Source organism: Carcharhinus amblyrhynchos, chromosome 3 (genome assembly GCF_965287045.1).
Source record: "Carcharhinus amblyrhynchos chromosome 3, sCarAmb.v2.hapA, whole genome shotgun sequence".
Taxonomy (NCBI): Eukaryota; Metazoa; Chordata; class Chondrichthyes; order Carcharhiniformes; family Carcharhinidae; genus Carcharhinus; species Carcharhinus amblyrhynchos.
In genome coordinates this window covers 107,308,127-107,331,273 of record NC_137326.1, presented here as the reverse complement: position 1 = coordinate 107,331,273, position 23,147 = coordinate 107,308,127, and the positions used below count along the sequence as shown (strand labels likewise).

Here is a 23,147-nt window from a genome sequence, read left to right as displayed (position 1 = left end):
ACTGTGGGAATCGGACCTTGGTGGGATTACGGGAATAGGGCCTTGGTGGGATTGTGGTCAGTGAAGGCTGATGGACCAAATGGCCTCTTTCTGCAATGTAGGGATTCAATAATTCTATAAGGAATTAAAGGGAACTGTTCTCCATTCCTGATGAGGAGTGCTCATCACAGAAAATGCATCATGACAGCACAGACATTGATTTTCAGTGTACCCATGATCTTCAAATGTGTGATCTTTACAAGAGCTGCTTTCTGCTGGGAATACTGATTTAGCCCTAAAAACAAATTAGCTCACTTGTGCTGGAAGGTCTGAGTTAAGACCAGATGGTGCTGGATACAAATTCCTGGTTAATTTATGTTGGAAATAGGGAAGACACATTGTTAGTTCCCCAGCTTTTTCATTCATTGGTTATCCTTTCTTTGATTTCAGATATTTTCATGATTGCCATTTTGGCTCAGGTTGGAACATGCCTCTATTTCCTTTTCGGTGAGCAGGATACTTTATACAATGCACTGGATGTAAGTACACTAAGCCATAAAGATGTAGCATTCAACTTCAGCAGGAATGGAAAATAACGAGTGTGGATTAGCCTGCTTTGCTCCTTCACTGAAATAGTATTTTACCCTTCTTGGTACAATAATTGCCAATATTTCACAAACCTACTAAGATGTGAAATAGGAGCAAAGGTAAGCTATTTGACTTCTCATGCCTGCTCAATACAATATTAGTTGGTTTATTTGTGTTTTAAATTCCACATTCCTATCTACCCCCAATAACCTTTGATTCCTTTGCCTAAAAAGAATCTATCTACCTCTTCCTCAAATATATTTAGTGACTCTGACCCCACAGCCTTCTGAAGTACAGAGTCCCAAAGTCTCAAAACCCTCTGAGAGAAAACATTTCTCCTCCCCTCTGTTCTAAAAGGATGAACCCTAATTTTAAACAGTGCCCCTATTTCTGGACTCACCCACAAGAGGAAACATCTTTTCCACATCTATGTTATTGAAACAATTTAGAATTTTATATACTTCAGTCAAGTCACCCCTCCCTCTTCCAAACTCCAGTGGAAACAAGCCCAGTCTGTTCATCCTTTCCTCATAAGACACTACACTATGAGCAATATCCTTTAATGTGGCACTCTCCTGAATGTCTTCTGAAAATCCAGAAACAGTGGGCGGAACTTTCCAGCCGTTCTTGACCCCAAACTGGAAATTCCCGCCTGAAGTCAATGGAACTTTGCGTGGTCCACCCCCATCTCCCGTTACGATTCTTGCGGCAGGTGGGATAGGAAAATTCCCCCCAGTATATCTACAGGATCCCTTTATCCACAGTACAAGTTACTCCTTCAAAGAACTATAATAAATTGGTTAAACATGATTCCTCTTCCGCAAAACGATTCTGAATCTTGAGCTTTTCTGCCCAGCTATAAACTTTCCAATGGACATTAAGCTAACTGGCCTCTTGTTTCCTGTTTTCTGCTTCCCTCCCTTTTTCAGCAGAGGGCATATAATTGCTCATTTGATGGAACCTGATGGAACCTTTTCAACATCTAGTGAATTTTGGAAAATCAAAACCAATGTATTTGCTGTCTCATGAACCATTTCTTTTAAAGCCCTAGGATGAAGTCCCTCAGAATCCAAAGACTTATCCGCCCACAACTTCATCACTTTGCTCAGTATATCCCTAGTGATTGTAATTTCACCAAGTTCCTCACTCCCTTCCACCTCCTGATTTCCAGCTATTACTGAAATGTTCTTTATATATTCTACAGTGAGGACAGAAGCAAAATATTTGCTCATTTCACCTGTCATTTCCTTATCGACTATCATAGTCAATCTCTCGAGGACCAACTTATTCTTTTTCTTTTGAAATATCTGTAGAAATTCTTACTATCCATTTTAACATTTCTTGCTTTCTTCATCTCATACTCTTTTTCTCTCCTGATCTTTTAGTCATTCTGTGCTGCTCTTCATGTTTTATAGTAAGAAGTCCCACAATGCCAGGTTAAAGTCCAACAGGTTTACTTGGTCGCAAAATTCACTAACTTTTGGAGTGCTGCTCCTTCGTCAAGTTCATCATACCTATTATCTGATGAAGAAGCAGCATTCCGAAAGCTAGTGGATTTTGCTACAAAATAAACCTGTTGGACTTTAACCTGGCGTTGTGAGACTTCTTATTGTGTTTACCCCAGTGCAACGCCGGCATCTCCACATCATGACTTTATATTTTAACCAATCATCTGTCCTGCTTGTCAACTTTATACTTAAGTTTCTTTAAGTTTGAAGCTTTCCTTAATTTCTTGAGTTAACCATGGATAGTGAGTCCTCCCATTAGAATGTTTCTTTATAGTAGGAATATACTTATTCTGAATATTCGGGTTAGTAAGTTCGCAGACGATACGAAGGTTGGTGGTGTTGTGGATGGTCTGGAGGGATGTCAGAAGTTGCAGCGGGACATAGATAGGATGCAAGACTGAACGGAGAAGTGGTAGATGGACTTCAACGCAGATAAATGTATAGTGGTCCATTTTGGCAGGACCAATGGGATGAAGGAATACAATATCAAGGGTAGGAGTTTTAGCTGTGTTGAAGAGCAGAGGGATCTTGGGGTCCGGGTCCACAGGACTCTTAAATCGGCCTCAGAGGTGGAGGATGTGGTCAAGAAGGCGTATGGTGTACTGGCCTTCATTAATCGAGGGATTGAGTTTAGGAGTCGGGAGGTAATGCTGCAACTTTATAAGACTCTTGTCAGACCCCACTTGGAGTACTGTGCGCAGTTCTGGTCGCCTCACTATAGGAAGGACGTGGAAGCTATTGAAAGGGTGCAGAGGCGATTTACAAGGATGTTGCCTGGATTGGGAGGCATGCCTTATGAAGATAGGTTGAGGGAGCTGGGACTCTTCTCCCTGGACAGACGAAGGTTGAGAGGCGACCTGATAGAGATTTATAAGGTGTTGAGAGGAATAGATAGGGTGGATTCTCAGAGGCTATTTCCCAGGGCTGAAATGGTCGCTACGAGAGGACACAGATTTAAGGTGCAGGGAAGCAAGTACAGAGGAGATGTTAGGGGTAAGTTTTCCACTCAGAGGGTGGTGAGTGAATGGAATCGGCTGCCATCGGTGGTGGTGGAGGCGAACTCGCTGGGGTCTTTTAAAAGACTTCTGGATGAGTATATGGGATCTAATGGGATTGGGGGTTATAGATAGGTCTATGGCTTAGTAGGGATAGAAGTGATCGGCTCAACTAGTGGGTCGAGGGGTCTGTTTGTGCTGTAGTGTTGAATGTTCTATGTTCTATTCTGAAATATCCCCTTATATATCTGCCACTACTTCTTTATTGAACTATCCAGTAGTCCAGTGTTTCAGTTCACTCCAACAAGCTCGGCTTTCATATCTCCATTGTTGCCCCTATTTAAGTTTAAAATATTAGTCTTAGACACACTCTTCTCCCTTTCAAAATGGGATGTAAAATTCAATCATATTGTGGTCACTGCCTCTTGGAGTGCCTTTAGTATGAGGTCATTAATTAATCCTGGCACATCATACAACACTAACCAGTTGGATCCAGAACTTACTGCTCTAAGAAATTATCTCAAAAGCATTTGATGAATCCATCCAATGAATTATTGGCAATCTGATTTTTCCAGTTTCTGTGCAGATAAAATCATCCATGATTATTTTTGTCCCTTTTCCATATGCCACTCAATATTTCTTCTTGTACGCTTTGACCTGCATTATGGTTACTGTTTGAGACTTGTAAACCACTTCCATCAAAACCACATTTTGATTTCCTGAACCAAAGTCACCTCTAACTATTGCACCAATACCATACCTATTAAGTGCCACCCCTCCACCTTTACTGAGCTTCCTTTTTTAAAATGTCATATACTCTTGGTATTCAGGATTCATTTATTGTCATCCTGCAGCCATACCCTCATAATGGTTTTCTGATCAAATTTATTTACTTCAGAGCGTGGCTATCAATTCATGCTATGAGCATTCAGATATACAGCCTTCAGTTTTATATTTTTGTTATCTTAGTAACATCTAGTCTTGACTGTTGGTGCATTCTTAGTTGTGTGCTCTCATCTCCTGCAAGGAGGGAAAATGTTTGTGTAAATGTTTGAAAGAAGACAAGACAAAATTTTGAAGAGTATTTGCAGAGCATGGGTGTGAGCTTAATTGGACGAGGGTGAGTTTGAATGTTGGCTATTTAGATGGGCATGATAGCTGCATGCGGGGAATGATAGCTGTGAGATGTGTTGACCTTACAACTGCTGCACAGGAGAACACTGGGAATGTTAGAGTACAGCTTGGCCCCTGAAGGTATATTACACTCACCTGCCAGACCCTCCTGAGGCCCTGGTTCATCGAGGTGCATTTTTTCCAGGTTAGAGCAGTCTCACTTCTGCTGCTGAATTCCTCAGTCGCTGCCATCCAGGCTACTTTGGTTGGTGGGGGGTGGGGGGGTGGTGGTCTGTCCTCTTTTTCACATCCTTGAGTGGGTTCCTCTTACTATACCTCCTCAGATCTGGCAATCAGATCTCCAAGTAAAAGGGACACCAAACGGGTAGCACTGGCGGGTCCTCTCCATTCCTATAGTGGCTGCACCCTCAAGAATCCAAGTGAGCTTCTCTGACACACGTTATTGTCCCCTATCCTTTTTCTGACAGAGTGTACTTGTCATCCTGCCCACCTTCTGTCATTGATCAAAGCGGGATAATAACAGTGTGCCTGAATTAAGAGTTCCTGCTAAGCTTGCCCATTTAAATTAGTTTTCTGATCCAAGGTTGTACAGCCCTTCAGGCAAGGATTCATTTCAGAAGGTTCCATTGATAGTCTTCAATTTTCTTTCACCATTCTTCCCTAAAATACTTTCAGATCCTCACCCTCCAATTATATCATACTCCACTCCACACCAATCCCTACTGCTTCCTTCATTCTTACTGGACCTCAGGATCTACTCCCCTGCAATTCAGTCCCTTCCCAAGCTTCTCTGTACCATGTATCCAGCCCCTTGCTCCAATATTCCTTCATTCCAATTTGTCAATTGTCCCAGAACCCAATACCTTGTCCACTGCTCCCAAATCTCATTATCCATTTCTTGTTTTACCAACACTGCAATACTACTTTTATTGTTTTATAAACTTGCTCTGCTTCTCTCACTGTTCCCAGTCAAGGCATCTCCCACTCAATACTCTCATGCTGAGAAAAAGTTCACTCCGCTTACTTCTTATTATGCTTATCTGTGTATCCAAGATCACATGACTGCTCCCCTACCACTTTCACACTCCCAACTGAGCACTCCCAATGTTCTGAGAATCTTATGGCTCCCAACCACTACTTTGAAATTTAAGAAAATTCCTCTCCAATATTTGAGAACTGCAACATCACTTCATTCTTATATACCCCACTTACCCTTCCAGCCGCCCAAGACACCAAGATTACATTCCCAGTACTACCAAACCCTATGTATTCCCCATTCCCATTACTGCTCCAAATCTCCTCCCTGTATGCAACCTGCAACACCTTATTTACCATTATTATTTTGTTCCTGCACTTTCATAAAGGTAAGTGATAAAATTCATTGTTAGCATAAGTAAACCAATGTAATAAGAATCAAGGTCTTGACTATAGTATTTCTCCAAGTATAAAGGAATAAGAACATAATTTGACATAGAAAATGCATCTCACTTTCTCTCACAGAAAGCTTTTGTGATAAAAATGCAATTTAATTCATTCAATCACAGTAAATCACTGGAACAAAGAGTCTATCAATGGTTTATTTTAACATTATAATGTTAAACCTCTTTTCTTTTCTTAGCTTGTTTGCACTCCAAGAAGCTGGAGGGTTTATCTTCTAGTTATGGTTCTTGTTCATTTTTTTGTTATGATGGCCATTGAGGTAAGTAGGCTTTGGCTTATTTATGCCACAAATATGTACTTGATATTTTTGAATCTTACACAGAAATAGAGAGAATTTATAGCACAGGCCATTCTGTCCAACAGGTCTATGCCAGCACCTGTGTTAATCTAGAAACCTCCAGCTACCCTACTTTGTCTACTCCTATCAACATATATCAACAGATTCTTCTATTCCTTTCTCCCTCATGTGCTTATCTCTTCTTAGTCAGTCTCTTGGGATTGACGACAGGTTGACTTTCTTCCTTGCAGTTCAGTGGACTCTGAGATGGCTGATAAGTCCAAAGTGTGATCCACATATGGCGGCAGGTGGTGTTCGAAAAGCTGGGTAGATGAATTGTGTGAAGTTTTGTGTGCTTTCTCCAATGCCTCGACTTCACTTCTTCATGTTCCCAACAAAGTTTTTCAATGTGTTCTGTGCCTGCACGAAAGAACCTTTTCCATTTGGTTGGTCACAAGCCAGGGATTGCCATGTGTTGATAGAATGTTTGACCTCTTTAGGGGTGCTTTGAGGACATCCCTAAAGTGTTTCTGCTGTCCACTGGAAGTCTCATGCCGTGACCAATTTTTGAGAAAAGCAGTCATTTCAAGAGTCTGGTGTCAGGCATGTGAACAACGTGTCCTTTGCAGAGTTGGTTTTGAGTGCATTAATCTGGGCATGTTGCCTTGGGAAAGAAAGTCTGCCTATCTTGCCGCCAGATTTGGAGTATCTTGCAAAGACATCGCCAATAGTATTTCTCCACTGTTTTGAGGTGTCTACTAAGGTCTCAAACCTCTTTAGAAGCTGTCCAAATCTCCAAAGTATATCAGAGCATGGTAATCACTGCTGTCTGGTGAACCATCTAATTTCCCCTTAAATGCATCCATGCTTTTTTCTCATGTACACCATGCAGTGGGGACCTGCACATGCTTCCCACTCTTTGGATTAAGGATTGTTTCCTAATTTCCTGATTGGATTCATTGGTGACTTTCTTATGAGCATTAATCTTGGTGTCACCAAAAACTGGAAACATCTTCAAACCGCTTCAGAATTTTAAAGCCTTTTCTCCCATTCATCCCTTAAGCTTTCTCTATGCCAGAGAAAAGAGCTCCACCCTGTTCAGTCTTTCATGGTAAGTATATTCTTTCAGATCTTCGTCCTCTCTGCACTTTGACTGCATTGAAATCAGAGCCCATTTATTGAAAGCCTACCACTTTAAGAGTAGGTAGTGTTTTCAGGCATGCATCAGTAAAAGTGATGGTACAAGTTGGCTCTCTGATAACCACAGAAGGCTGTTTGCACAGGCTTCAGTACAACTTTAGCTCAACACAAAGTTTCATTTTAAAACTTTGTTAATGTTATGAGAGACTGAATGCTTCAACAAACTGTTTCCTATCACTACAACAAATTGATAACAGAGCTTTGCATGTGGATCTAAGTATCTATTTGCAAAGCTTCTTTGTAACTGTGATTACAAACTAATGGACCAAGTCAGTTATATTGATGCTGAATTTTTTATATAATTTGTTCCCAAGATAAGAATATTTCCAATGTAATACTGCCTTTAAATATGCAAAACTGGAATAGTTTCAGTGCTGGGCAGTTCATTGTTTGCACGATAAATTCTGACATCTACTTTTGTTTTGGAAACTTTCTTTCTCAAGCATGTCAGCCTGTGCTTGCATATTCTCCCAGTGGAGAATATTGTGCCACCACTGGCTACATGATTACAACAACTAGCTACGTGATTACAACATGTTCCCACTATAATTGTGGACAGAGGAATTTGTAGTGGAATGATAAAAATAAGGACAGAACAGATGATTTGAAACTGGGACCTGGTCCAAATTATGGCTTAGTCCTCATATGGTCTAGACTTCCTACATGCAATGTCACAAGAGATTGAAATTAAATATTAGAACATTAAATGTATGTCTTTACAATGGGAGCTAAATTATCCATGCATTTTATAGGTATTTGTCTTAACATTATTAGAAAGCTTACACCTACAGTCCTTGATCCAAGTATTCCCTGCCTTCTAATTCAATTTAATCTGATGACAACTCCCTAAGTACAACACAATTTAATCTGAATTCCTAAATACAATACAACAGGGGAGCAATTAGTTTATTACTCGACCACAACAATGGTAAAAGCTAACAAGCTACAACTTATTATGTGATTGCTTTAAACTTAGGGCTTTCAGTGTGAAGATAGTGACATTTTTATGAAGATTGTAATAACCAAACCTTTTATTAAAAGGACAAGTTGCTTGATTTTAAAGGAAATGAAACCTGCAGATTGATTGAAGAAAAACTAATTAATGAATAAGGCTGATGTTACTTTACTAGGAAATTGTGATAGAAAACAGATGCCTCAGGGTGTTCCTAAAAAGGTTTTGTAAAGTAAAATCTACACAGCGTTACAAGAAGATGCAAAGAATAATAAAGAAAGAACCAAACTGGCCGCCAGAAGGTGATACAGATTACACAACATTTTGCATTGCGGAGGAAGAAACTCTGGAAATTTACTCTAATAAGAGTTATGAACATGACAAAATCTCTAAAGAGGTGTCAAATGGATTTGCAAATTCTACTTCAAGGCAAACTGAGGAGGGAGGCTACAAAAAAGAAGACATTTGATATACTTACTGATAACATTGCAGCAAATTTTAACTTTGCATTAAGGCGCCGTTCCACTTGTCAACTGACTTTGGTAAACATGTTTTGTAATGAAGTACAATATCAGAAGTGAGATTCATGTAAACGATTTTTAAAGTCATTAAATTTTCATAAGATATTGATATGCTGAAAATTATCTGAGAATTTTGGGCAATCATTTGCTCTGTGATACAGGACTCTGTTTACTGCTATTAATGTCATTATCAGAATCAAATTACACCTTCCATTTTATTCACAAACTATTCAATAAAAAGTTACACACTTAAGCATCTTGAAACAAAATAATATTGGTTTCTATTGCTTTACTGGAAAAAAGTTTAAATCTACCTGGAACTTGAACACTGTGGGGATTTGAAGAGAAGACTGAATAAACTGAGTCTTTATTTGCTACTGTGGTGGTGTTCTAGATCATTAATAATCAATAGCATACTCTACATAATTCATGCTCATTGCTTAACCATTTCTGGTGCTCCTTACATCAATTCATACATGTGGGAACATCCTCATTCAATGTGACCTCATGAAGAAAGCAGTAGTCCTGTTAGGCCTCTCAATTTTAACTGTTTTCCATTTCATTGCAAATTTTGTAACCTCACTGTTTGTATGTGTAGCATTTTATATAAAAATGATCAATTTCAATGAGAATGTGAATGATGCAATTGCATTTAGATAATTGCTTAAGAAACGTGAACAGTGATTTTGGCATCTTAATAGTGGAATATCTCTATAAGATAGTGAAAAAAAGAAGATACTTGAATTTCATCTGTTGACCTATAACCTTACTGATAATGTATTCCTGCAACACGATGGTCTAAATTTTCATTCTCAAGGTGGGTGGTGGTGGGTTGGCAAAATTCCCAGCTCTACTTGCTCGCCTCGGGACAAAGTGCCTATAAAGGCAGGATCTTCATTGCTGGGAGTGGATAAGGGCTGGGTAAGGCCAGCTGATGGTAGTCATGATGTAGAGATGCCGGCGTTGGGGCAAACACAGTAAGAGGTCTGACACCACCAGGTTTAAGTCCAACCAGTTTATTTGATAGTAATCCCACCAGCTTTTGGAAACGGTGTTCCTTTGTCAGATGTTGGAAGGTGCTGGAACCTTCCAACACCTGACGAAGGAACACCGTTTCCGAAAGCTTGTGGGATTACTATCAAATCAACTGGTTAGACTTAAACCTGGTGTTGTCAGACTTCTTACTAAGGCCAGCTGAACCAGGAAAATGTTCAGGAGCTGCTACACGTGGAGTCAGCTGTTATCTTGGTGCTCTATTAATTTCTCCCTCATTTGCTTGTCCAGCTTTCTCTTGAATTCATTCCTTAATTTGTGCTCTATCCGAAGGCAGGTCCTTGGTTCGTGGTCCGCTGATGTTTTAGCCTGAGCCATTTTCTTCACCATTCTATTGTCAGTGATGGTTTGCCAGAACCTTCTCCCCTCAGGGGGAAGGCGAGGAGGTGGATCCCAAATCTCCCTCATCCAGAACAGGAATTAAACTGACGCTGTTATTCTTTCATGTGATGTGAATATCATTGACAATTAAGGCTGGCAATTGTTGCTCATCCCTAACTACCCCTTGAGAAGATGATGATGAATTACCTTCCTGAACAGTTGCAGTCCATCTGATGTTGGTACACCTACAGTGCTGTTAGGAAGAGAGTTCCAAGATTTTAACTATGTGAAAATGAAGTTTCATGACAGTTACCACTATTAGTTAGTTTTAGTCTAGATTTGTCTAATTAACCAAATTTAAGTTCCCCATGTGCTGTGATGGGGTTTGAATCCATGTCTGTGGATCAACTAATAAGGTTGGTTTTGAACCATTAATACTATGCCCAGATGGTACTAATCACAACCAATATCCAGGCAATTTTTAAATTTTGTTTCAAAGTTTAAAAGAAAATATCAAATGGGTTATTGCACTGCTGCTGAATCCATAGACACTTCAAGACAAAGACTGATCATAGAATCATAGAACCCTACAGTACAGAAATAGGCCATTCAGCCCATCGAGTCTGCACCGACCACAATCCCACCCAGGCCCTTACCCCATATCCCTACATATTTACCCACTAACCCTCTAACCTACACATCTCAGGACACTAAAGGCAATTTTAGCATGGTCAATCAACCTGACCCGCACATCTTTGGACTGTGGGAGGAAAACGGAGCACCTGGAGGAAACCCATGCAGACACGAGGAGAATGTGCAAACTCCACAGACAGTAACCCAAGCCAGGAATTGAACCCAGGTCCCTGGAGGTGTGAAGCAGCAGTGCTAACCACTGTGCTACTGTGCTGCCCCAAACTGATGATCAATTCTTGTCCATACATTTGAATTTATCCACACAATACATATGTATTGATTACAACTTCAATGGATGTTAAGTGCTATTGTAATCTTCACACATTCCAGTTATACCTAAAGTATCATGAGCCATAATCAATATTTCAAGACAGTTCAGTCCACTTACTTATGAAAGAGAGATTGATAGATGCAAGTTTATCCCTTGCCCAAATAATTGTACATTTTCCTTAATATGGAACAAATCATTACTTTACAAATAAGACATTTGTAAATCCCGATTATGTTCAATCTGCCATTTACAATTACATGTTCAAATTTATTAACTACTTTAATATTTCCCATCAAGCATCAACCAAGTCTTGGTACCTTGTTAGCAATGTATTTTCTCGATTGTAAGAGCTGCACATGATGTTGTCCAAGAAACATAATCAAAACTTATAAAGAATTACTGAACTTTGATAATTTCCTCTCAACCTAGCAAACTTTTGGGTATTGTTTTTAACCTTGAACACTTCTCAGCATTTTTGATGTTATTCTTGATTTTTGTCCATTTTAATTTTTGGGCCAGCAATTTCCTCAGAGCTCTTCTGCCCCTTCCAACACTGTAAATTGGCAGAAACCTCTGTTACACACTATGTTATTGCAATAGAATGAGAACATCTCCAAGGAAATTCCAGATCTCTGTCTCTTACAAAGGGAGAGACTCTAAGGGCAGAATTTTCTGGCCTCGCTCGCTCCAAGACCAGAAAGTCCCACCCAGGGTCAATAAACCTTTGCATGGTCCTGTCCCACCCAATATAATTCCTATGGCAGGCAGGACTGGATAATTCCATCCTTACTAATCTGCCTCCCTCTCTCTCAATAATAGTTTGAATATTTCTAGTTATTCTTCTTCAATCAACTATTTCCCTTTTTTCACTCGTCGATCTCTTTTTCTCCAACTATCTATGTTTGCCTCTATCTCATCTCAATTTCTGCATTCCTATATTACTCCATCCCTATCAATTCCTGTCTGCTTCTGTCTCTCTATTGATCCTGATCTGTCTGTGTCCCTTCGCTAGCTATCCCTGCATGACACTTGTGCTAATTGTTAGTTTATATTTATTAAGGTTATGCAAATTATAATGAAGTTGCTTAGCAAAAGATGCCATTACATAGGAATTTTATAATGGGCTTGGGTCAGTGCCAAAATTATATTTTAGTTTTATTTTGTGACTTACTGGTTATTGTCCTATTTTGTTTGTCTGTAAAATAAATCAATTAGTTTCTGTTCCTTTGATCTTTTTGCATAAATTTGCCTGTATTCCATTTTTGCCTTTAGTGGAACATGGGGAAAGTATCCCACAAAGCAAACTCCATTACAGACAGCTCTTAGAAACAAGTACATTTGATATCTGGATGTTTCATATCAGCCTGGCTTGCTAGCTACACATAAATCTTGCACTTGTAATTGAATATAAACAAGCTAATAACTTGCATTTTACCATTATTCCATAAGTAACATGTATGAAAGTATTAGCTAAAATGTGTATACTTAAATACATTCCTGAAAAATGTTTAGAAGGAATATATTAATTTAACATAGACAATATTCAATGTTATCTGAATTTAAGATAATTTAAAATTGCCTATATCTACTTTTTTTGGAAAAATAAATGAACAATTTGGCTCAAAATGATTGAATATAAAATTTAAAAATGGGTTAAATAATAACAAAGGACTTCAAACCACATTTTTGTTCATTTATTTTAAATTTGTCTCAGTTTTCATATACAATTACTTTCCTCTTCCTGAACGTCCTTCAATAATTCCTTTGCCTTGATCTATTATGAAATAGTCCAATCATTGAAAAGGCACTGGCTGCAGCTGTTACGAAGGAAATGGCACTGATAGCTCTGCTTGCCTGAGGAAACAAAAGGATATTTAACAAAAAGTTAATACAACTGGTGTGGGGCAAAATCAGCAAATGCTGGAAAATCTCAGCAGGTCTGACAGCATCTGTCGAGACAGAACAAAGTAAGAAGTCTCACAACTTTTCACACACCTGATGAAGGAATAGCGTTTCTGAAAGCTTGTGTGTTTACTATCAAATAAACTGGTTGGACTTTAACCTGGTGTTGTGGGACTTCTTATTATGTTTACCCCAGTCCAACGCCATCTTCTCCACATCGAGAGAGAACAGAGCCAATGTTTTGAGTCTGAATGATCCAGTCATGAAAGGTTAGCTCTGTCCTCTCTCCACTGATCCTGTCACACCTGCTGAGATTTTCTGTTTCTGTTTCAGATTCCAGCATCCGCGGTAATTTTCTTTTATCTTGGTAGCTGTGGGGCCCTTTTGATTAGATGATATGTTGGTTAATATGAAAATTGCCAAGTCAGAAAGGGTGGGATTTTGCGGCTATGTTTGCCCCAATACCGGAAAATCCCGCCCGAGGTCACTGCATGGTCAGTGTCCCGCCCCCTGTGATTCCTATGGCGGGTGGGACAGGATAATTCCACCCAACATGTTTGTACTGGCAGTTGATCATGTTTGAATCCCTTTGAAAGATTTCTTAAAATGATGAGTCAATCATAATTTTTGTAAATCTTAAAAAAAAATTGAGCTTGCCAAATAATACTTAGACCCAGATTTTCACAATGACAGAAAGCCTCTCTGTCATGGCAAAAATTGGAAGAAGTGGCCAAAAAATAAAAAGCTCTGCACCCCCCCGAGATTGGCACATTTTCATTCGGGCAGAAATGGGGGCAGGGCACTATTCACCATGCATTTTATAGAGGCAGCTGGCCATTTAAATCATCAGTAGTGGGATTTTGGTCGGTCAGGGCATGTGGCAACACTTCAGGAAGTACATTCCTTTTATTTCACTCTCCTCCCCGCCTAAATATGCACTGGAGAGTGTAAAGATCAGATCAATGTCTCTTTGTGATATATGATTTCATGGGGATGACTGTAACCAACCCATTGCTTAATTGATGATTGGATAATCAGTAAATATTATGCTTGGAAACAAAAAAAAATCAGTAAGCATAGCACCTGTTAGAGCCCTGGGTTCAATTCCCGGCTTGGGTTACTGTCTGTGTGGCATTTGCACATTCTCCCCGTGTCTGCGTGGGTTTCCTCTGGGTGCTCCAGTTTCCTCCCACATTCTGAAAGATGTGCTAGTTAAGTGCATTGACCTGAACAGGTGCCACATATGGGGCGACTAGGGGAATTCCACAGTAACTTCATTGCAATGTTAATATAAGCCTTACTTGTGATTAATACTTTAACCCCACAGATAATTCTGATTGAAAAGAAATGTTTCAAAATAATATGATTAAAAATCTGTTGATTACTTCAAAGCTAATTAAAAATTGATAGGTAAAAGCAAATTACTGCAGATGTTGGAATTTCAATCTCTCTCCATAGATGTTGCCACTTGTGCTGAGATTTTCCAGCATTTTTCGTAGAAATTGATAGGTGTCATTTTGCAAAATGCTTGCTGGTGTAATTTCTGTGTCAATTGAGAAGTATTTTGTTCATATACACTTTTCATTGTGATACTCAACACTATTGTATCAATATAATTATCTAACGGTGTTATTGATCAATAGGAGATCAAGGGTTACGGGGAGAAGGCAGGAGAATGGGGATGAGAATCATATCAAACATGATTGAATAGCGCAGCAGACTCGATGGATAGAATGGCATGATTCTGCTCCTATATCTTATGGTCTCAAGGTCTTACGTTTCTCTGAAGGTAGGAGAGTAAGGAACATCACTGAGGGGAAATCCAAATCTGTGGTGAGTTTTGCATCCATTTGAGACCCCGCAGCTTCCATGTGTCTTCTTATCTGAAGTGCATATGTTACATTGTGCAAAATAATCACGCACTAGAATTTTGAGGCAAGCCACGTACCTGATCAGAGACACCCTCACCATAGCGAAGCAAGGTGACAAAATGCTCACAGTTATTTCCGAGCAAATCATAGGACACTTCCTGACCGATCAGAAACTCTGCCCGCTTAACAATTTCATCCACTGGCAGAGGTGTGTGGTTACCATCATATTTGTTATTTATTTTGAAAGTGTCCTGACCAACAACGTCTTTCAGTAGTTGCATTTTTGCCTTTGCTTTCCTGCTGAAAACTGACTTTGCGCTAGTGAATGAAGCAGGTGGCCCTTCCTCTGTTGGATGAAAATAAAAATAAGGTTTAGGAAGAGAGGTGATTCAAGAACACTGCCATTGTCTCAGATCGCCAGTAATCAAATCATTTTTAACAAATTGCAAATATTAAATTATGTCTGTTAAAAGAATAGCCACACTTTAATTATAATTTACTATAGCAATATAAATGCTTCCAATGTCAACACAGCTATTGATCTGCTTTAAATACTTATCTTTTGTCTGTATAATTATCAGCTTCTACAGTGGGCACTGCTGCCTCACAGCATCAGGGACCCAAGTTCAATTCCCATCTTGGGTCACTGTCTGTGTGGAGTCTGCACATTCTCCCTGTGTTTGCGTGGGTTTCCTCCGGGTGCTCCGGTTTCCTCCCACAGTCTGAAAGACATGCTGGTTAGATGAATTGGCCATCTGGTTAGATGAATTGGCATGGACAGGAGTGAAAGTAATAGGGTAATTGTTATGGGAGACTTTAACTTTACTAATATTGAATGGAATAGCTATAGCTCTAGCTCGTTAGAGGGGTCAGTTTTTACACAAAGCGTGCAGGAAGGTTTCTTGACTCAGAATGTAGATAGGCCAACTAGAGGTGAGGCTATATTGGATTTGGTGCTGGGAAACGAGCCAAACCAGGTGTTAGACTTGGAAGTTGGTGAACATTTTGGTGATAGTGACCACAATTCGGTTACGTTCACCTTAGTGATGGAAAGGGATAGGCATGAACCACGGGGCAGTAGTTATAGCTGGGGTAAGGGTAATTATGAGGCTATTAGGAGGGAATTAGGGAGCATAGGTTGGGCTAGGAAACTACAGGGGCTTGGAACATCCGAAATGTGGAGTTTATTCAAGGAGCAGCTACTGCGAGTCCTTGATAAGTATGTCCCTGTCAGGCAAGGAGGAAATGTCGAGCGAGGGAACCATGGTGCACTAAAAAAGTTGATTCGCTGGTTAAAAGGAAAAAGCAGGCTTATGTCAGGATGAGGCTTGAGGGCTCAGGTAGTGCACTGGAAAGCTATAGATTAGCCAGAAGGGAGTTGGAGGGAGTTAAGAAGAGCTAAAAGAGGACACGAGAAGACTTTGGCTGATAGGATTAAGGAGAATCCTAAGGCTTTCTTTAGATATGTTAAGAATAGAAGATTGGTTAGGGCAAGATTAGGGCCAGTCAGAGACAGCAGTGGGAAGTTATGTGTGGAACCGGAAGAGATTGGAGAGGCACTGAACAAATATTTCTCTTCGGTATTCACGCAGGGAGACATAAATGTAGTTGTGGAGAACACCGGGTTACAGGGTTGTAAACTGGATAGTATTGCATTAGATAAGGAGGATGTGCTAGATATTCTTGAGGGTTTGAAAATAGATAAGTCCCCTGGGCCGGACGGGATTTACCCTAGGATTCTCTGGGAGGCAAGAGAGGCGATTGCAGAGCCTCTGGCTCTGATCTTCAGGTCGTCGTTGGTCACAGGTATAGTGCCAGAAGACTGGAGGATAGCGAATGTTGTCCCATTGTTTAAGAAGGGGAATAGAGACTTCCCCGGGAATTATAGACCGGTGAGTCTTACTTCTGTTGTGGGCAAAGTATTAGAAAAAATTATTAGGCATAGGATTTATAGTTATTTAGAGAGTAATGAATTGATTGGAGATAGTCAGCATGGTTTTGTGAATGGTAGGTCGTGCCTTACTAACCTTACTGAGTTCTTTGAAAAAGTGACCAAAGAAGTGGATGGGGGTAAGGCAGTTGACATGGTATATATGGACTTTAGTAAGGTGTTTGATAAGGTTCACCATGGAAGGCTTCTGCAGAAAATGCAGATGTATGGGATTGAGGGTGATTTAGTTAATTGGATCAGGAATTGGCTAGCTGATAGAAGACAGAGGGTGGTGGTTGATGGTAAGTATTCGTCATGGAGTTCGGTTACAAGTGGTGTGCCCCACTGCTGTTTGTAATTTTTATAAATGATCTGGATGAGGGTATAGAAAGATGGATTAGTAAATTTGCTGATGACACCAAAGTCGGAGGAGTGGTAGATAGTGAAGAGGGGTATCATAGTTTACAGAGAGACTTGGACAAATTGCAGAGCTGGGCCGAGAGGTGGCGGATGGAGTTTAATGCGGAAAAGTGTGAGGTAATTCACTTTGGCAGGAATAACAGATGTGTAGAGTATAGGGCTAACGGTAGGACTCTGAATAGTGTTGACGAACAGAGGGATCTAGGTGTATATGTGCATAGATCCCTGAAAGTTGGAAATCAAGTCGATAAGGTTGTTAGGAAGGCATACGGCGTCTTGGCGTTTATTGGTAGGGGGATTGAATTTAGGAGCCGCAACGTCATGTTGCAACTGTACAAAACTCTGGTGGGCCGCACTTGGAGTATTGTGTGCAGTTCTGGTCCCCACATTATAGGGAGGATGTGGAGGCACTGGAGAGGGTGCAGAGGAGGTTTACCAGGATGTTGCCTGGTATGGAGGGAAGGTCCTATGAGGAGAGACTGAGGGATTTGGGGTTGTTTTCGTTGGAAAGAAGGTGGCTAAGGGGAGACCTTATTGAAACATACAAGATGATTAGAGGTATAGATAGGGTGGACAGTGATAGCCTATTTCCTCGGATGGAGAAAGCTAGCACGAGGGTACATAGCTTTAAATTAACGGGGGTAGTTATAGGACGGATGTCAGAGGTAGGTTCTTTACCCAGAGGGTGGTGGGGGAATGGAATGCCCTGCCTGCTGCAGTTGTAGATGCGCCTAGTTTGGGGGCGTTTAAGAGGTCCGTGGATAGGTTTATGGATGGAAAGGGATTGGTTTAGGTTAGAGGGTCATTGCTTTTCTCTTAGTTGGTCGGCGCAACATCGTGGGCCGAAGGGCCTGTTCTGCACTGTAATATTCTATGTTCTATGTTCTAAATGCTCCCTCAGTGTACCCGAATAGGCACCGGAGTTTGGCGACTCAGGGATTTTCACAGTAACTTCACTGCAGTGTTAATACAAGCCTAAGCCTACTTGTGACACTAATGAACTTAAAAATAAGCATGATTGCATCAGCGGTATTGAACTCTTTGCTATCTTTTTGTGGCATCTTTATATCAATGAGCTGGTGTGATGCAGGGTCTTCTTTCATCAGTTCTGCCAGTGAGCACTTTTTGTTTTTTAACTTCAACTGAGGCCTTTCAGCAGCCAATTATTGTCCACTAGATCATTTCCCTCCCAGCCTCAATTTTCAGGCTGACAGGAGGAGATCAGGGGCAGGAGGAAGCTTGGAGAGTGACCCTATTGAAGCCTCGGGCCACAATGCAAGTCTTGCCAGCAGGGGGAGGGAGTGGACTAATCTCACCAAGAAGCTGGTTGCTGAGCTCTCAGGACGCCATTGCGCAAGTGCCCTACCATTTCCTAGTATACTGTGTACACCGGCAGGATGACCAAATAAGATTGTTCCCCCAATAAGTCCACTGATTCTGTACTTCGGGTAAAAATTGAACAATGGCTGATACAAAGCCCACAGATAACATTTGTCTTGGTATTTGCATTCCACAAATAGTGATTCAATCCAAACTTTCTGAAAGCTTGATTGTTTGAGTTGAATAAGCAAAGGTCAACAGACCCCTTGACAGCAGTCTTAACAATTCATCAATGTCCATTTTAAATAAAGCTTCCATATGAGCACATTCCATGTTTGAAGTTATGAATATGACATGCTGTTACTGGGCATGACAGGTGCTAGGAATTTTCATCAGCGATGCTTCCAGCACATCCACTGTATTCAATGGGATGGCCATCAAACAAATGCTAGTTGTCCTTGAAACCAAATCCACAAGCATTCAGGCAATACTCTGCAAAATCAACTTCGATGGAATAGAAATTGTGTCTGGAAGGTTGCAAAGCATCTCTCTGCCAGGTCTGTTTTTTTCAACTCTCAAATGGCCAGCATACCGGGGCGACAAAGAAAGCACTTCAAAAACACTGAATCTCTCCATGAAACATGTCAGTATTGACATCAATGACGGCGAGAAACTTCATACCAATTGGTCAAAATGGGAACCACTTGTCCATCAAACAGCATCACACTTTGAATCACAGAATCTTAATGACAAGGCAGAGCGGTGGCAGAGAAGGAAAAAAGCCTGCACTCTACCTCATTGAACATCCTGCCCCATGTGCTCAAAGATTCGAGGAGAGAGAAGTGACCTGTTCAGTCACATGGAAACCCATGGCATTACCTCAGGACCCCGAGTTGACCTTGCCCCCGAACCAAGGGACAGCGGCAGCCGCTGATATCAATCAGCTTGAGATAAGACAGCACGTGTGCGGTATGTGTGAATACAGTCTGTGTGTCTTTGGTGACACATTGAACACAAATCTAATAAGCTAACTGGTCCTGCGTTTTGGATGTGCCACTGGCAAGAAACTAAAACAAAGGATTAAACAGAGGTTAGACGCAAGAGTGGGTGGGAATGGGATCGGATTGGTGCCTCGATCGAGTGTCTTTATTTATTAGGATTGACATTGAATATTTAACAATCAACATGGCAGAGATTTAAGGGACATTTTTACTCAAAATTAGTTATAAGCTTTGAAAATTTAAAGCAGAGATGAAGTTTGTGCAGCACTAATTCTTTTCTCTTCTTCATTTATCTTACCTAAAGGTGCCACATTTATAACGTAGCCATCTCCCAGGTAAAGAGCCCAATGCTGATATGCAGGTCGAAATATTTCTATTAAGTCCCCAGGGTGGGGTTCCCCAGAGTGTTCCACACTAATGTGGTCATTAGAAGCCATCTGAAATGGAAAACATGCATTAAAGCATTTTGAAAACTTCCTCCGCATAATTGATCAAAATATTCAAATTGATTGTAATTCCCAGTGAGAAAGTATTGGGTCACTTTGTACAAACATACAAAACTGACAAACTAACCAAAAAACTGATGCTGAAAATCTGGAACCACAGAAAATCAAACACTTAGCAGATCATTCCCATCTCTTAAGAGAACAAAGAGGGAATTTTCTCATCCCACCCACAATGGGAATCAGCGGACCACACAAAGGTCAGTTGACCTTGGGGAGGATTTTCCCGTTTTGAGGTGAGTGCTTCTGGAAAATCCCACCCTTTACAGTTCATGGTTCAGGGATGGGGTTTCAGTTAGAACTAAATACCTGAACCGTTAATTCTTCTATCCTCTGCCCAGAGACTGGCTGCCTTGCTGAGTATTTGCATCATCGTCTGATTAAAAATAGCAGAGGGAGAAAGCTAAATACAAATGGAGATAGAGAGCTTTATGTTGATAATTCTAAAAATACATACCTACAGAAAGAGCTCGGCACTGGCTAATCTCGAAAGTCATTCATTGACTGAGAGCTAAATAATGAAGTATCTATCTAGTAAATCTTCAGGGAATCAGAACAGAACAGGAATTCCTCACTGTTGTGTTTATGGGCTTTGCTTTGAGGAGCGTTAATGCCTAATGTGGTTATTGATCCAGTTAAGTTCTACACTGGGTAGCTGACAGATGGATAATTAAATAGTGTATATTTTATTGTATAATTTGGGTATCAACTTTTGTTCCACTGTTAGAAGCCACTTCGGAATTTTTTTTAATCAATTCATGAGATTTGGGCATCACTGGCTACAGCCAGTATTCACTGTTCATCCCTAATTGCTCGAGAAGATAAACCACCTCCTTGTCAACAGAATTCTCTGCTAAGTTAAAGACAAAATACTGCAGATGCTAGAATCTGAAACAAAAACAGGAAATGCCCGAGAAACTCAGCAGGTCTGACAGCATTTTTGGAGCGAGAACTGGGCCAACGTTTCGAATCTGGATGACCTATTTTCAGCTTTGAAATATCATTTAGACTCAAAACATTAGCTCCATTCTCTCTCCACAGATGCCACACGACCTGCTGAGTTTCTCCAGCATTTTCTGTTTATGGCTCTGCTAACTTATTTCGGAGGAGAATTAAAAGTTGACCACAGATCTGTGGCTTTGACATCACATACAGGCCAGACAAGGAAGGGAATTAAATTTTTTTAAAAATGACAATCTAGCAGTTACATGGTCACCATTACTGAGGCCAGCGTTTTATACAACATTTGTGTAATTAACAAAGAGCAGAGATTCCCTGTTTACAACCACAGCATGTCGTTCTTTTTCCTCCTCTTTTCCACCATACAATTTATTGTTGGTTGAAATATGATAAAACATTATTCAACCTTTTGATAATCAGAAACACATTTTTTATAATAGGAAATGATTAGTAACATATCTAACTATATGAAATCACAAACTCCATGCGTACAAAAAATGTGACTGGCCACCTTGGGAGATAGATACCTTGTTTGTCTATAATAACATTATGCAAACTTGACCATTTTGCACAACTTTGAAAAATATTCCATTTTTAAAATTACAAAGCACAAGCCCTATATCCATCTCCTTCCTTGTTCCAAAAAACAATTCAAATTGAATCCAATTCATGGTCCCTACAAAAGAGACATATAAGATCCAAGCTGATGCAAAAAGTCATTGCACACCCCATCTCGGGTTTGATCTTATCCAAAAGGCCAAGAAGCGACCCATGTTACACAGTGCTGCATTTGTCTACTCAATCACCTGACTACATCTTCCTCAAGTCCTTCACACTCTTCCTCACGCTTTACTGTGTTCCTTAATTTGATGTGGAGATACCGGCATTGGACTGGGGTGGGCTCAGTAAGGAGCCTCTCAACTTAAAAGTTTAAAGTCCAAAGATTTATTTGGAATCATGAGATTTTGGAGCAGTGCTCCTTCATCAGGTGTGTGACTCACCTGATGAAGGCGCAGCACTCGGAAAGATCGCGATTCCAAATAAATGTGCTGAACTTTAACCTGGTGTTGTGAGACTTTTTACTGTTTTAATTTGATGCAATTTGCAAATTTTGATATTAACCCCTCTGCATCTCCAAATCATTTATGATGAATTATCACATTTAATCGGTTATATTGTACAGAGTGGATTTCTAAGACTTAAGAGTTAAGCATCCTAATTTGTTGCCACACATTATATCCTCTAAATATGTAAAGCAATCAAACTATTTAAATCACTTAACACAATAAAAAACGTGAAAATCTCACACGCAAATGCTATGAATCTCGGTGACTTCTGTTCAACTTGTTTCATAACAAATAAGGATTTTTACACTGATTTTGTAACTTAATACTAAGTATTGCCAGTACCAGCACTTTCTAATTCCACACGCCTGTAATAGCTTCTCTCTCCCACCAGCTTAGTGTGGTATCAAACGGTTTCTCAAGTCTTCTGCCTGAGAGAAGATGACATTTCATTTAAAACATACACACACACACACACACACACAAAGGATTCCTCCCAATTAAACTCGGAATCATAATTATTAATAGTCCAAATAAATCAACTGAGGTGCAGGGCTGACGAATGGTACTTGCATCAAAACAAGTTATAAATACTCAACCCAATGACCGAGGCGTCATTCATTCCACGGTTGGTTGTCAGAACGTCCACTGGTTTGAAAATAGCACCAGATTTAGTTCCACGTGGTAAAAAAGCTGGCTGCATTTGCCGATTTGGCTGCTGCAGAAAGATAAGCTGAATAAAGCAGCGACTTACTGTTGTGATCTAAACATCCCACACAGCTGTTTAGTGTTCGTCCTGCTATAGGCTGCTGTTATTGTAAATGCAATACTATTCCTGAAGTTTTAAAGCTGCCTGCAACTTGTATGCAGATCAGGTTAAGGATTACACCACTGACATTGCTGTCTGCGCTGAGGTTTACCGCTCCCAATATTGTGATGGTAATCTGAAATGAACGCGTGAGAAGTGGTCCCGCCCACCGAACTGTGTCACTTTCTGGAATTCAATTCATTCACCAACATAAACGCTGAGTCTGGAGTTTTCTAATTCTGTCCACATGTAAGTTCAGTGTCAGGTGGGAGATCTGCTGTGTGACTGCAAGCCTTCAGCAAGAGTGAAGAATCATTTTTAGTTTTTTTTATGGGTCATGGGCATGGCTGGCTGGCCAGCATTATATTGTCCATCTCTAATTGCCCTTGAAGGGGACAGTTGAAAGTCAACTGCATTGCTGTGGCTTTGAGGTGTC

At 40.3% G+C, this 23,147-nt stretch overlaps 2 protein-coding genes across 13 annotated transcripts in view; one reads left to right on the top strand and one right to left on the bottom strand.

The window, feature by feature from the left end:
• The window catches only part of LOC145340996 (putative cation-transporting ATPase 13A4), an 85,333-nt gene extending 76,113 nt beyond the window's left edge, over window positions 1-9,220 (top strand). For 3 of the 8 annotated variants that reach the window (XM_080185645.1, XM_080185646.1, XM_080185644.1), the window contains 3 exons: window positions 430-518; window positions 5,823-5,903; window positions 8,252-9,220. In XM_080185645.1, coding sequence (XP_080041771.1) covers window positions 430-518; window positions 5,823-5,903; window positions 8,252-8,542 — 461 coding nt within the window. In that variant the 3' untranslated portion in view covers window positions 8,543-9,220. Of the gene's footprint in view, window positions 1-429; window positions 519-5,822; window positions 5,904-6,984; window positions 7,175-8,232 lie in introns of those variants that run through there. The other 5 variants (XM_080185648.1, XM_080185649.1, XM_080185650.1 and 2 more) reach the window with 5 other exon arrangements.
• Window positions 9,221-12,611: 3,391 nt separating this feature from the next.
• plaat1 (phospholipase A and acyltransferase 1) lies at window positions 12,612-22,817 on the bottom strand. 5 transcript variants are annotated; one of them, XM_080186450.1, is made up of 4 exons: window positions 22,658-22,817; window positions 19,675-19,813; window positions 14,783-15,051; window positions 12,612-12,786 (listed from the first exon to the last, which is right to left on the bottom strand). In XM_080186450.1, exons 2-4 carry the CDS (start codon window positions 19,811-19,813, stop codon window positions 12,685-12,687), a joined length of 510 nt encoding a protein of 169 aa, XP_080042576.1. In that variant the 5' UTR covers window positions 22,658-22,817; the 3' UTR covers window positions 12,612-12,684. The 5 variants fall into 5 exon arrangements, with proteins under 5 accessions (XP_080042576.1, XP_080042574.1, XP_080042573.1 ...); XM_080186448.1 differs by lacking the exon at window positions 22,658-22,817 and adding an exon at window positions 22,503-22,590; XM_080186447.1 differs by lacking the exon at window positions 22,658-22,817 and adding an exon at window positions 22,147-22,467.
• Window positions 22,818-23,147: the final 330 nt, after the last annotated feature.